The sequence below is a fragment of the Elaeis guineensis genome, chromosome 12 (assembly GCF_000442705.2).
Source record: "Elaeis guineensis isolate ETL-2024a chromosome 12, EG11, whole genome shotgun sequence".
NCBI lineage: Eukaryota > Viridiplantae > Streptophyta > Magnoliopsida > Arecales > Arecaceae > Elaeis > Elaeis guineensis.
In genome coordinates, this window is record NC_026004.2 from 16,481,033 (window position 1) to 16,494,566 (window position 13,534).

The window sequence follows — 13,534 nt, forward strand, 5'->3', positions numbered from 1 at the left end:
CCTGGAGTAGTATTTTACATGTGTGTGGAGAATCCTTTATTAAAATAATTTTTAAAAAAAATTATTTATAAAAATAATATAGATTTTAATTTATTTATCAAATTAATATAAATCTTATAAAATATCATTTGAAATGATATTTTATACTGTTCATATCATCATTTTTTTTTTACTCATTTTTTATGTGGATGATGAAAAAAAAAATTAAACTCGTCATTTCGAATGACGTTTTTAAAAATATCATTTCAAATAGCGAGTTTAATTATTTATTTTAAAAAAATATAAATAAAAATAAAAATTATAATTTAAAATTTTTAAAAAAATAAAAATTTTAATTTTGATTCAAATAAAAATCGTCATTTCAAATTAGTATTCTCATTTCAAATTATTTTTTTTAAAAAATATGTAAAAAAAATTGGTGTAAAAAAATAAAAAACAACATAAAAAAAAGAAAAAAGAGAAAAGAATTGAAAAAAAATAAAAATTATAATTTTAAATTTAAAAAAATAAAAATTTTAATTTTAATTCAAATAAAAATCATCATTTTAAATTATAATCCCCTTTTAAAATTAATTTTTTTAAAAAAATATCTCAAAAAATTAATACCTTAAAAAATTAAGAAAAAATAAAAAATATCATAAAAAAATGATATAAAAATGATAAAAAATAAAAATTATAATTTTAAATTTTAAAAAATTTAAATTTAAATTTAAATTTAAATAAAAAACATCATTTCAAATTACTTTCCCCATTTCAAATTAATTTTTTAAAAAATATCTAAAAAAATATCTTAAAAAATTAAAAAAATAAAATTTTTCATTAAAAATTTACTTTTCCCATTTTTACTCTTTTTTCTGTTTTTATGATATTTTTTTAGATATTTTTTCTTTGTTTGAAATATTTTTTAAAAAAATTAATTTGAAATGGGGAAAGTAATTTGAAATGATTTTTTTTATTTGAATTACGATTAAAATTTTTTATTTTTTTTTAAATTTAAAATTATAATTTTTATTTTTTTTCATTTATTTCTCATTTATTTCTTTTTTTATGATATTTTTTTTAAAATTTTTTAAGATTTTTTTGGGATATTTTTTTAAAAAAATTAATTTGAAATGGGGAAAGTAATTTGAAATGATGTTTTTTATTTGAATTACAATTAAAATTTTTATTTTTTTAATTTAAAATTATAATTTTTATTTTTTTTCATTTATTTCTCATTTTTCTCTTTTTTATGATATTTTTTTATTTTTTAATTTTTAAAAAAATATTTTTTTGGGATAATTTTTTTAAAAAAATAATTTGAAATGGAGAAAGTAATTTGAAATGATGTTTTTTATTTGAATTAAAATTAATTTTTTAAAATTTAAAATTATAATTTTTATTTTTTTTCTATTTTTTTATGGTATATATTTTTTAAATTTTTTAAGATATTTTTTTGGGATATTTTTTTTTTTAAAAATATTTGAAATGGGGAAAGTAATTTGAAATGATGTTTTTTATTTGAATTAAAATTAGAATTTTTATTTTTTTAAATTTAAAATTAAAATTTTTATTTTTTATCATTTTTTTAATGATATTTTTTATTTTTTAAGGTATTAATTTTTTGGGATATTTTTTTAAAAAAATTAATTTTAAAAGGAGATTGTAATTTGAAATGATGATTTTTATTTGAATTAAAATTAAAATTTTTATTTTCTTAAAATTTGGAATTACAATTTTTATTTTTTTCAATTCTTTTCTCTTTTTTTTATGGTATTTTTTATTTTTTTTACACCAATTTTTTTTTAGATATTTTTTTAAAAAATAATTTGAAACGGGGATACTAATTTGAAATGATGATTTTTATTTGAATCAAAATTAAAATTTTTATTTTAAAAAAAATTAAATTATAATTTTTATTTTTTTATTTTTTTTTGAAAAATAAATAATTAAACTCGTTATTTGAAATGATATTTTTAAAAATATCATTTCAAATGGCGAGTTTTTTTTTCGTCATCCACGTGGAAAATGGGTAGAAAAGAGGTGGTGACGTGAACACTATAAAATATCGTTTCAAATGGTGTTTTATAAAATTTATATTAATTTGATAAATAAATTAAAATTTATATTATTTTTATAAATAATTTTTTTTATTTAAATTATTTTGGTAAAAGATACCGTGTGCGGACCCTCCTCTGATGTATGCCATAAAATGATATCTATGTCTTGTTTCGTTGATTAGATGAGCCCCCCAAGTTATGCTTTGTGGGATCACGCAGGCATCCCGAGTCTTATCTTTTTGTCGTATTTCTGACCAGCCAGAGACGGAGGATTCCCACGCATGCGGTTTTCTTTACTTGCACTCCATGGTCCCACGAACACCGCTTGAGAGCAGGCCATCGAGTGCTTGGAAAGTTTTAAAGGCAGAAGCTTCCTCTAGATCAACTGGTCGGTTAGAACTTTTGGTGGTGAGACTGAGACTCAAAAGAAGAGTTCTGTCAATTTGCACTCAAACAGTTATCATTTTTTTTTTTTTTTTTCCGCAGCTTAGTTAATAAATCTAAGGGATGTTTGGTTAGAGGGAGTGGTGGTCTGGAATTAGAATCGAAATAGATGGTTTTCCGTTCTAACCATTTGGTTGAGAGAAATTTCAATTTCGATTTCAAGGTAGAATGAAAATTACTCAATCTATATAGAATTCAATCTCTACTCTTTTTTAAGGATTCAAATTTTCATTTCGATCACGAACCAAATACTTCAGAGGATTTTACCATTCCGATTCCGATTCCAAACCATTTCAATTTCGATTCCAAGTCATTTTCATTTCAATTTCGATTACAAACCAAACATTCTCCTAATATTTTATCAGTCACGCGACAGCACAATTGAACAACACTTGGTTTGCCGAAAGGGATGGAGGGGGCTGGGGATGGGGAGAAAGAGCACTAATTATCACCAGTAAAATCTAATTTCCTCCCCCTTAAAAGGCAGTGTCTAAGAGTATTATCAGTAAATCCGGAGCAAAACAGGACTTGCTCATTCTTTTGAGAGCCACTGGACCTATTAGCAACCTCACTGGCTTCCATATGTGCAGGAGAAAACTATAACTTTGCCAAAATTTCGAAACATGATACGGCACCGAGACACATAGATACACCGTGTTGGACATGAAGCATACAATCTTGCAGTACTTCGTATGGGCACGTATACCGTATGCTAGATTAAGTTATCCATTGAATTACACAGTACCTTGGAAGAGGCATTCTATCAACAGCTCCAATTATGGTATAAAAAATATGAAACAAAAAATTCAGAACCTTTGTTTTGAGAGCGATTTTCCTCAATACCAACGACTTCCGTTAGTAGAAAACGGCGCCAGCGAATCTTCTCTGGAGGATTGTTAGGTGAGCCACGTGTCTTCATCACCCAAACAAAATAAAAAGGCATATGTACCACATTATAATTATATTTCTAGGAAAGAACCCATTGTAAGGAACCTGATTCTAAGCGTTTTAGTGCAGTATAAACAATAACATCTTTCTATATCCACTTAGTTTATTTTAGCGAAAACGACCACATAATTATCCAAGATAGGATAATCTGGAACAGTGATTACCCGAGGAGGGCGGTGATGCCAAGAGCAATGACGGCGAGCCCGAACAGGTCCTTGTTCTCCCCTATCAACGGCGACTTGATATTCCCATCTTGGAAGCTATCCTCGCAATTACCTGGGGCATCTACTGCGCCACTAATCTGTATATTGGCATCCTTGTACTGGCCGGACTTGATCGCCTTCAAGGAGTCCTTGAGGTTGGATATCGAATCGGAATAGATATCTTTGCAGGTCAGCAAGCAATTCTTCATGTACCGTCCCATCGGTTTCGCCTTCAAGAGCTTCTTCACCATGGACTTGGCATGCTTCATTTTGGCCTTGGACAGCTTCACTGCTACGATCGCCAGCCCTCGCACGTCGGAGTGATGGCTCTTGGGCACCGATGCAAGGGATTCCACGCACAGAGCGTAGTTCAGGTTGGGATCACCCTTGGCGCAGCGCCTGCAGGTCTCGAGAATTATATCTGGGTGGGTGGCGGCCACCATCGGAGAATTAGTTGGGTTGAGGAAGAGGAAGAAGAAGAAGAAGAAGAAAATGGAGAGGAAGAAGGAGGTGAATTGAATCATGGTTGAAATGGTCTGTATGAAGCCTATTGTCTTCTATCTCTCTCTATGTATCCAAGTCTATTGCATGGAATCTTCCTCAGAGAGAGCGAAGGAATATGTGAAGGAGAGGAAGAGAAGCAATTAAAAAGTGATGACAGGCTCCAATGGTATGAGGTTTGTGGGAGTGGTGAGCTTTGGGTGGCAGTTGGCACGTTCTAGAGGGGGGAGTGGAGATTTCTCTCTCCTTACTTACCCTTTCCTTAACCATGATGTCTTTGTTCTCCCTACGGTTTCATAGCCTTACGTACGATGCCATAGTCTGTGATCCTTCTAATATGAGCCGTCCAATTAATGAGCTTCGTGTCACATGATGTACTTCTATATAAGGGATTACATGCTTTAATTACAAGGGAGAGAAGGGCTTCTAAGCGTAGGCTTCAGGAAAACAATAATGGGGAGTCTTAATCAAGTGTGCAAGCAAAGTTATTTTGTTTCTACAAGGTGTGTACGATTTAGGGGTCGGAGTTAATTTTGCACCGTTGAGCGCCACCATCACCATCATTTGGTGGAGAAAGATATCTAATTTATTGTACACTAGAAAGATATATGGTAACCACTCAGAGGGTGTTGCACATGGTTTTCAGCATAAGCAAGCAAACAAACCCTGTCAAAATATCTATCCTCCATAATGAAAATTCCTGTTCAATCTCTTGGTTTTAGAAGACTTAGTCAAGTGCACTTTGGACTTTACTCAAATTGGTTCTTGCCTTTTGGCATTACCCAAAAGCCTTTAGTGGAATGGGTAATGATTCATAGAGCCAAGTCAAGTGGTTGGAGTTGGAATGTAAGATGAAGGCCACATCAAAGTGGCAGAATTTCTCTTTTCCTATGGGGTGGTTCCAACGATATTTGTCCTACTTATAGCGTTTGTTTATAATTTTTTTTTATGATCTTGGGCATATCTATGATTTTACAAAAAAAATACTATTTGCTTATCATATATGTCTTGATGTACATATGTAGTGCCTTTTAAAATCACAACTTGGGGAGAAGAAAGTTGCATTACCCAGAAGAAGATGTTGATGGATGTAGATGAGATCTCTGTAGGTCTTCACTGGATCTTGATGAGAATCTAGTGCATCTTGACAAGATCTTCAATGGATCTTGGGATCTCCGATGATTTACTAGGCTTGCAAATGGGCTGGATATGGACATCTTTTAATGTCTTAGGGATCATGATTTTAGACTTGATCCAACTTATAATTGGCTAGCTGGTTGGGCCTGGTCGGGTCCATACAATAATTAAGACCCACTGGTTGCTTAGGCTGGGCCAAATCAAACGTTTTTCAACCTTTCCCAAGGCAATGACGTTCTAGTTGGCTCGAGTCTAGGTGTGGGTTCAACATAAGAGATAACCGTTCATTTTATCTTTAAAGAAAAGTAAGTTATAAGATGAATGAAAAATGAAGATAACTAAGAAAATAATAGTGTTAAAAGTGAGGTGGCACCATTAATATTACTGAAACGATATGATTAATGTTAATTGAGTTTCAACATAAGAGATAACCGTTCATTTTATCTTTAAAGAAAAGTAAGTTATAAGATGAAGGAAAAATGAAGATAACTAAGAAAATAATAGTGTTAAAAGTGAGGTGGCACCATTAATAGTACTGAAACGATATGATTAATGTTAATTGAGTTTCAACATAAGAGATAACCGTTCATTTTATCTTTAAAGAAAAGTAAGTTATAAGATGAAGGAAAAATGAAGATAACTAAGAAAATAATAGTGTTAAAAGTGAGGTGGCACCATTAATAGTACTGACAATGGTATGATTAATATTAATTGAGTTTCAACATAAGAGATAACCGTTCATTTTATCTTTAAAAAAAAGTAAGTTATAAGATGAATGAAAAATGAAGATAACTAAGAAAATAATAGTGTTAAAAGTGAGGTGGCACCATTAATAGTACTGACAATGGTATGATTAATATTAATTGAACTTGTCACCTAAGACAATAATATCCTCAACACTCAACCAATAGATCTTGAACCATTGAGCTTTTTGTTCGGATGGTACAAATTCTTGCCTTCGATTCGGTAGAGCATGGCTTGGTTTGGTCATAGGTCCGGGCTTTCTTAGGGTAGAGGGTGGAAGAAGAAAGAAAGTTTACATAATCGGGGCAGTTCATGAGTCGACACAACTCATTTAATTGAGTGCTAGATTTCACAAGAAACGCATGAATCTTTGCAAGAATTTGGTAGATTATTGTGAATCTTGCCAATGCAATGATTGACGTACAGTTATAGCTATGTTTACAAAATGAGTTCTTGGCAAGTTGGTTCAATGTTGGATTTGCTTCAGGTTCAAAGTGAAATTTAGCAGGACCATCTATGGTTGAGTACATGACATGGGGATCACTCGAGATACTAGATTTTGATCGAAATTTCAACCCGAATTGCAGTGTATGGCTTTAATATTATGCATCGCACTTGGATGGATTTGCATACTTAGTTTCTTGCATGACTTGCAATATCTTGGGACAAATCTTTCTTCATGGAAAAGTGGATAGGTCTTTCTTCAGGCAAAAGTTTAACATTTTCTCACCAAAAGCTATGTGACAGAAGTTCTGTTATTTATCTTAGTTAAATCCTCCAGCCAAATAATTAATCAAACAAACCCTTCGTACCTACCAAATACTAAATATCAAATATATATTCCAACCCATTGCACTATATGTACCAAAAAATACAGGACTGAAATGGAACCAATTAGAAGGAATTGTGACGAGTGCAACGGTGTATGAGCGTACTAGTCTTTTCCTTAGGTGGCTCTAAATCTGAGTCGACATATGCCTAACCTGTAGGTTTGAACTTCATTTGTATACAAGTTTAGATTAAATTGCGTCCAATGTGAGTTGGACTTGCACTCCTTCCTAAAAGCAAATGAACTGATGAATATTGGATTTATGTTCTTCGGATTCAAATAGCTAAAGCAAAAAGATGGAACATTTTTTGTGCAGTAAAAAGAAAAAAAGCAACAAAGAATTTTCAAACTCTATTTTTAATTAAGCTAAATGGTGCCAAACACAATCAACTAAATTTTCCCAAAACTAACAAAAATAAACCTTACCCTCGCCATACTGAAAACAAAATCATAAAGACCAACAACAAGCGAAAACAAAGAATGAAAACAATCACTCCACAGACGCAGTAATGTGGTATGCAATGTTCGCCAACCTCTGGTAGTCCTTATCCTCCATTATTAATGGTGAGCTCTTCACATCCTTGAATGCTTCCTCGCAGCTCTCAACCCCTTTGAGAGTGGACTTAAGCAGTTTCATCCCCCCAAAATAGAGCTTGGAGTTGAGGTTATCAAGCGCATCTCGAAGCTGGTCGATGGCATCATTGTAGGCATCCAAACAAGCATTGTACCCTTCCTTTATCTTAGGATCAGACTCCAAGTCCATCAGCTCCTCAATTTTGGACTCAGTGCTCATGGCATGGGAGATGGCAAGCGTTGTTGCAAGTGTTGCCAGGCCATGGAGGTCAGTAGACTTGCCCTCGGGGTCGGACTTCAGTGTCCTCACACAATAATCATGGTCGTCGGCTCCCATGCTAGATGTGACAGTCTTGCAGACTTCTTTGATGTCGGCCGGATTCGAGCATTGCCGGTCGTCGGTGGAGGTGGTGCGGTGGAGAGAGAGGAGGAGAGGAAGATATAGGCAAATGAGAAGCTTCATTAGGTCAAGGGAGAGAGAAGGTGGTGAGGAATAGGGTGGGGGTGATGGTAGAGAGAGGAAGAGCAGGGAAGGATGGGTGTGTGTTGGTATTTATGTATTGGGTGGTGAGGAGTGAAGACCTCTTCTTCTGGAGCTCATGCAGGTGTTACGTAGTGAGAGGCATTGAATGGTTCCAACCTCACGGGTTTAGCGTTTCGGTTGATGAGAACTTGGTGGAATGGATGCTGATGGCCTCTAATGTACTTAATTGTAGGAATCTTAAGGTGTACACGTGGGGTTTCTTAAGAAATTCGAGTGAAACTTGCCAACTACTTTCAAAGATTATTTTCTTGCTTTATTACAAATTTTTTTAGGTTTTTTAGAAATATTGCAGAAATTAAAATTAAATTGGTTTCATAAAAACTGTTTCATAGAACCTATCAAATCATAAATAGGAAAGATGTATTTTATAAATAAATATCTACTATTATTTTTCATAATATTTCTTTTGTGTCATTATTTTTGGAATATACGTTTCAGAAAAATTCATGCACGACTAAAGAACCTCTAGATGAGTTGTTTGGCACCAGTCTATTTTACCGATCAGGATCACGCATTCAATTTTCATATGATAGATCAAGAGTTGTTGGTCTAGTTGGCTGGTACTTTTTGTTTAAGAGCTTATCTCCAAGAAAGTAGAGCACCTTGTTACCAAAAAAAAAAAAAACAAAGAGAAAGTAGAGTAGCCCAAACTATGGTGACGATGACAGACCACCATTATGTGTGATGATGTGCAAGGATTTCTAGCCTACTTGCAAGTCATGTGGTTGAGGTTGCAAATGGATTGGGTCAGCTCATGATTCAATTCGACCCATGCTAGTTGTTGTAGATTTGTAGAGTCGGATTGGGTTCAAATATTAGATCCGTTTCATATTTGGTGTTGGATTTAGATTTCATAGAGTTTGACCCAACCTAGTTCGGCCCAACCTAGTTCGGCCTACTCCATACATTGTATGGGTCTAATTTTAGTTTTCTTATTAGTTATTTGATCCGGCCCAACCCCACCTGAATTAACCAAAAAAAATATTTCAAGCCATTTTTTTTTTTGCTATAAAGAAAAAATTAATCAAACTAATCTCGGTACATTAAGAAAGGCCAACTATTGAGGTTATTAACCACTTGAAGCCAATTATAGTTCTAGATTATAAATATTAATTTATGAAGTTTTGATCATGTTAAAAAATAATTTCATGGTGGCCAAAATTTAGTTTGATTTAGAAGTGAAAAAAAAAATTCATGAAATCTTATTAGTCAACAAATGTAGAATTGGACTTATTTCAGACTTGAATATTTTGGATTACATTCGGATCATAAATAAGCTTGATGCGATCTGAGCAGCTTGCTAGGTCTAAAATATTTTTCAGTGATCTAACCTAATCTGATCATCTACTAGATTTATATCAAGACCCATACATGAATCTGGTCAAGATGGGGTCAAACATGCCTCAGTTTGATCCAACTTGTTTGCTACTCTAATGATCTTAACATAGGCATATTGTATATTGTTGGTAATATTTAATGATAATTATTTAATATTTTTTAGTATCAATATATTTTTTTAGTATTTTAAAAATAAAAAAAATGATCATGAAGTGCGAGACAGGGTCGGACTTGAGTCTAGAAGGTAGGTCCAAAGATGAGCCAGGCCTAAGTCCAAGTACATTTTGTTGAGTTGTGCACAAAGCTTGGTCCGAGTCTACTCAGTCTTACCCATGAACATGTTTGCTTGAGTTGGATCCCAATGGTATCCAAATCCCGGGATCCTTCCATGTTCGGATGCAAACAGAAGCCTCCAATCTACCGATCACAACATTCCACGGGACCTAGATGGTATCCTATGCACTAAGGGCATTTTTTTATAAATAAATATTCTAAAAAAATTAATTAATTCTTTTATTTGTCAGTACTTATTCATATTTTTATATTTTTTAAGATGAATAAATTATTTTTTCATAAATAATATTTATCTATAAAATAGAGCTCCATTCTTTTATAGATAAAAATTTATCTGAAAATCTATATTTCTTAAGTAAATATTTTTTAGATAATATTTAAGTAGAAAAATAATTTATCCATATTTTTTTACGTATGCAAAAATAGCTTTAAAATCTGTTATCTTTATTTTGTTGCATTACTATTTTTCTGGATAAATTGCTAAAATTTATCTATATTTTTCTTAATATCTTTTATGCTTTTTAAGTTAGGAGAAAGTGGATGATTAAGTTATTGGGTATTGAATGATGGAGGCATCGAAAATGAGGATAGAATATTTTAGAAATAAATTTAAATACTTATTTTACTAACTTATGAGAAAATAATTTAGCTACCCTCTAAATGTATATATTTTTTTTTATTTTATGAGTAAATGCTATTCATGGAAAGTCATTTTTTGTCTCGAAAAATATGAGAATATGGATAAATTGGTCAATAAAAAAGTTGATCAATTTTTTCATGATATTTACTCATAAAAAAATAAATGTTAGGGATGGCTAAATTATTTTTTTATTAATTAATAAAATAAATATTTATTTTATTTTTAAAATATCTTATCCTCATTTTTAATATCTTCATCATTCAATATTTTGCATCTACTTTCTCCAACCCTAATATAAAAGATATTATAAAAAATATGAATAAATTTTAACAAGTTACTTAGAAAAATAATAATACAAGAAAATATGGATTACATATTTCAAAATTCTTTTTCATACATAAAAAAATATAGATAAATTATTTTTTTATTTAAATATTATCTAAAAAATATTTATTAAAAAAATATAAATTTTTAAATAAATTTTTTATCATAAAAGGATCAAAAGGGTACGGGAGAGTTTTCCACCTTATCCAACCATTGGATCCTCTTAAGTCTCAGGTTCGATTTACGAAGATTCCGCAATCACGGCTATTCGTATGATAAAGGTTAGCCTGTGATACACTGCGACATAAGTGATACAATGCATGCTGACAAATGAGGCCCGGTACATCCGGAGCTGTCCGATAAATTATAATCAAAAAGCTTTTGTACACTATGTGTTTTACAATAAAATTAACGTGCACATCATCCAATTATATTGAAACTAACTTAAAACCTCGTACTATGCACAGCATATATTTATTTTTTTAAATAATATTTTTATATATTAAAAATTTATTATAATATAAAAAAATATCATAGATAATATCAAATATTTTAAATTAAAATATAAATTTAAAATATTTAAATAATATAATAATAAAAAGTAACATAATCATTTTTGTCTTTTACTGACAGAGAAATTATTTCTTGAATCAATATTTTCAGTATCAATTGTTTCAAAATCTTCATCATTAAGCAGAGCATAATCACCTATTTGCATCCTATGTATACCTCTTTTTTTCATAGTCTATCAATAAAAAAAATATATATTTTATTATTATATAATTTTTTATTTTATTGAATTTTTAATCATCATTAAAAACTTACTCTAGAGAAAAGTAGAGATAAATTTTCTGATAGTTGAATTGTTAATAACTTCTTAGTCTCAGTAGCTCAGAATTTCATCCAGAATGACTAAGAGACAATGATAATCTATACATACCTGAGGTCAGTAGTTTATTTCTTCAAATAATATTTTTATAAATTAAAAATTTAACATAATATAAAATACATCATATATGATATTAAATATTTAAAATTAAAATATAAATTTAAAATATTTAAAGAACATAATAATATGAAGTACCATAATCATTTTCGTCTTTTACTGACAGAAAAATCATTTCTTGAATCAATATTTTTAACATCAATTGTTTCAAAATCCTCATCATTAAGCTTAGCATAACCATCTATTTGCATCCCACGTACATCTCTTGTCTTCGTAGTCGTATCAATAAAAATAATATATATTTTTTTATTATATTTTTTTTATTTTATTAAATTTTCAGTCATCATTAAAGATTTACTTCAGAGAAAAAGTAGAGACAAATTTTTTGATAGTTGAATTATTAATAATTTCTTAGTCCCAGCAACTCGAAATTTCATCCAGAATGACAAAGAGACAATGATGATCTATACATATCTGAGATCAGTAGTTTGTGTCCATTTTGTATGCATTTAAGAATGGAAGGTTAAGTAGTAGTAGGAGGTAGGCAGTAGTCATATTGTATTTGTATTTATATGCATGACTGTAGTAGTTGACCAATGGGGATAATTTCAATTAATATTTTTTTTGCCCTTGGGTTCAAAGCTAAAAATGTGGAGATCCAGCAGTCAAATGAGAAGACAGGTAAAAGTGAAAGAAATTGAGTAGCAGTTGGCGGCCCTCTTGGTGTACGTCTCTACCGATGGTGTAAGATCTTCCCCTCCTACCTCGATATCTTGGCGGAGGTCATCGGAGATGATGAAGATGGTGCAGGTTCGGGCCTGGGAAAGAGAGAGAGGCAAGCCATCAACGGAAGGCTCTCGCGGATCCTATCTTTGCACTCCTCTTGGGACATGCCGATTTTGGGGTTGTTGGTTTCGTCACTGGTGCTCACGGAGATGATGGGCATGATAGTGGCCTCTCGCTCCATCACTACATCAAGCTCTCTCCAGCGGCTGCGAAAGAGAAAGCGGCACTCCTCCCTTGCTTATTAGCTGATATGGGATCTTTTCTTAAAGTAGATTGTGTAAGATAACAATTGATATATAACCCACAAAGCAAGATCGTGTTTTGTGGAAAATGGTGAGATCGTGAAAAGAAGGCAAGGAGTAGGATTTATGGAGAGAGAGATGGAGAGGAGCTCACGTCTTTGTTGAAGTTATCGAGGGGGATAGATGGCTAAGCCATCAACCACGCTCTCTATTCTCTCTCTCTTATCGTCTACTTCATCTCCTTCTCCTCCGACGGCGATCGAGACGACGGATCGGTGAACGATGATCGCTACCCCACTCTGGCACTCCCTCCTCCTCCAACAGCGGTGAACTCGCAGAAGCTTTTGTGAGCCGACCTCTCTCTGTCTCCTTCTCCTCTGACGGCGGTCGGGATGATGGATCGGTGAACGACAACCACTGCCCCACTCTGAAATCCCCTCCTCCTCCGATGGCAGTGAACTCGCAGAAGCTTCTGCGAGCTGATTTCTCTCTGTCTCCTCTTCTGACGGTGGCTGGGATGACAGATCGGTAAACGATGGTTGCTGCCCCACTCTGGTGCCCCCTCCTCCTTCGACGGCGGTGAACTTGCAGAAGCTTCCGCGAGCCGATCTCTCTCTGTCACTATACACGCTCTCAAATCACCGACGTCCACTGCCCAACCCCGATGGCCCCTCCTCCGACAACAATGAACTCGCGGAAGCTTCTGTAAACTGATCTCTCTGTCTCTCTCTCACGATGCGTTTGACAAAACTTTTTTTTTTTGCCACGTGGCTCCCTCCTCTCTCTCCCAACACCCATACGGCAAACGGAGGCTTCTTCATTGAGAGGCCTTAGTTTTTATATATATTTATATATATATATATATATTAGATATATAACTATTATTTTTTAATATATATTTAATAATATATTTATAATTTATAATTTTATTTTTTTTAAATTTTGAATGACAAAAATGCTCTTCCTATTTCGAAAAAATTATAACATCCTATAGTCAAATTG

General features: G+C 32.4%; 2 protein-coding genes across 3 annotated transcripts; both read right to left on the reverse strand.

The window, feature by feature from the left end:
* Nucleotides 1–3,037: 3,037 nt before the first annotated feature.
* LOC105054937 (putative invertase inhibitor) lies at nt 3,038–4,405 on the reverse strand. Of its 2 annotated transcripts, XM_010936587.3 has the most exons (2): nt 3,596–4,405; nt 3,038–3,396 (listed from the first exon to the last, which is right to left on the reverse strand). In XM_010936587.3, exons 1-2 carry the CDS (start codon nt 4,156–4,158, stop codon nt 3,339–3,341), a joined length of 621 nt encoding a protein of 206 aa, XP_010934889.3. In that variant the 5' UTR covers nt 4,159–4,405; the 3' UTR covers nt 3,038–3,338. The 2 variants fall into 2 exon arrangements, with proteins under 2 accessions (XP_010934889.3, XP_073103237.1); XM_073247136.1 differs by lacking the exon at nt 3,038–3,396 and having other exon boundaries at nt 3,430–4,397.
* Nucleotides 4,406–7,335: 2,930 nt separating this feature from the next.
* On the reverse strand, nt 7,336–7,916 carry LOC105054992 (putative invertase inhibitor). The gene has a single exon (XM_010936677.2). The coding sequence runs from the start codon at nt 7,879–7,881 to the stop codon at nt 7,336–7,338; it is 546 nt and encodes a 181-aa protein (XP_010934979.1). The 5' UTR covers nt 7,882–7,916.
* Between the last annotated feature and the right edge of the window lie 5,618 nt (nt 7,917–13,534).

Coding starts and splice junctions, on each gene's coding strand:
- LOC105054937 (XM_010936587.3), bottom strand. CDS start 4,158: ATGATTCAATTCACCTCCTTCTTCCTCTCCATTTTCTTCTTCTTCTTC. Junction 3,397..3,595: donor GGCATCACCGCCCTCCTCGG/GTAATCACTGTT, acceptor TGGGTGATGAAG/ACACGTGGCTCACCTAACAA.
- LOC105054992 (XM_010936677.2), bottom strand. CDS start 7,881: ATGAAGCTTCTCATTTGCCTATATCTTCCTCTCCTCCTCTCTCTCCAC.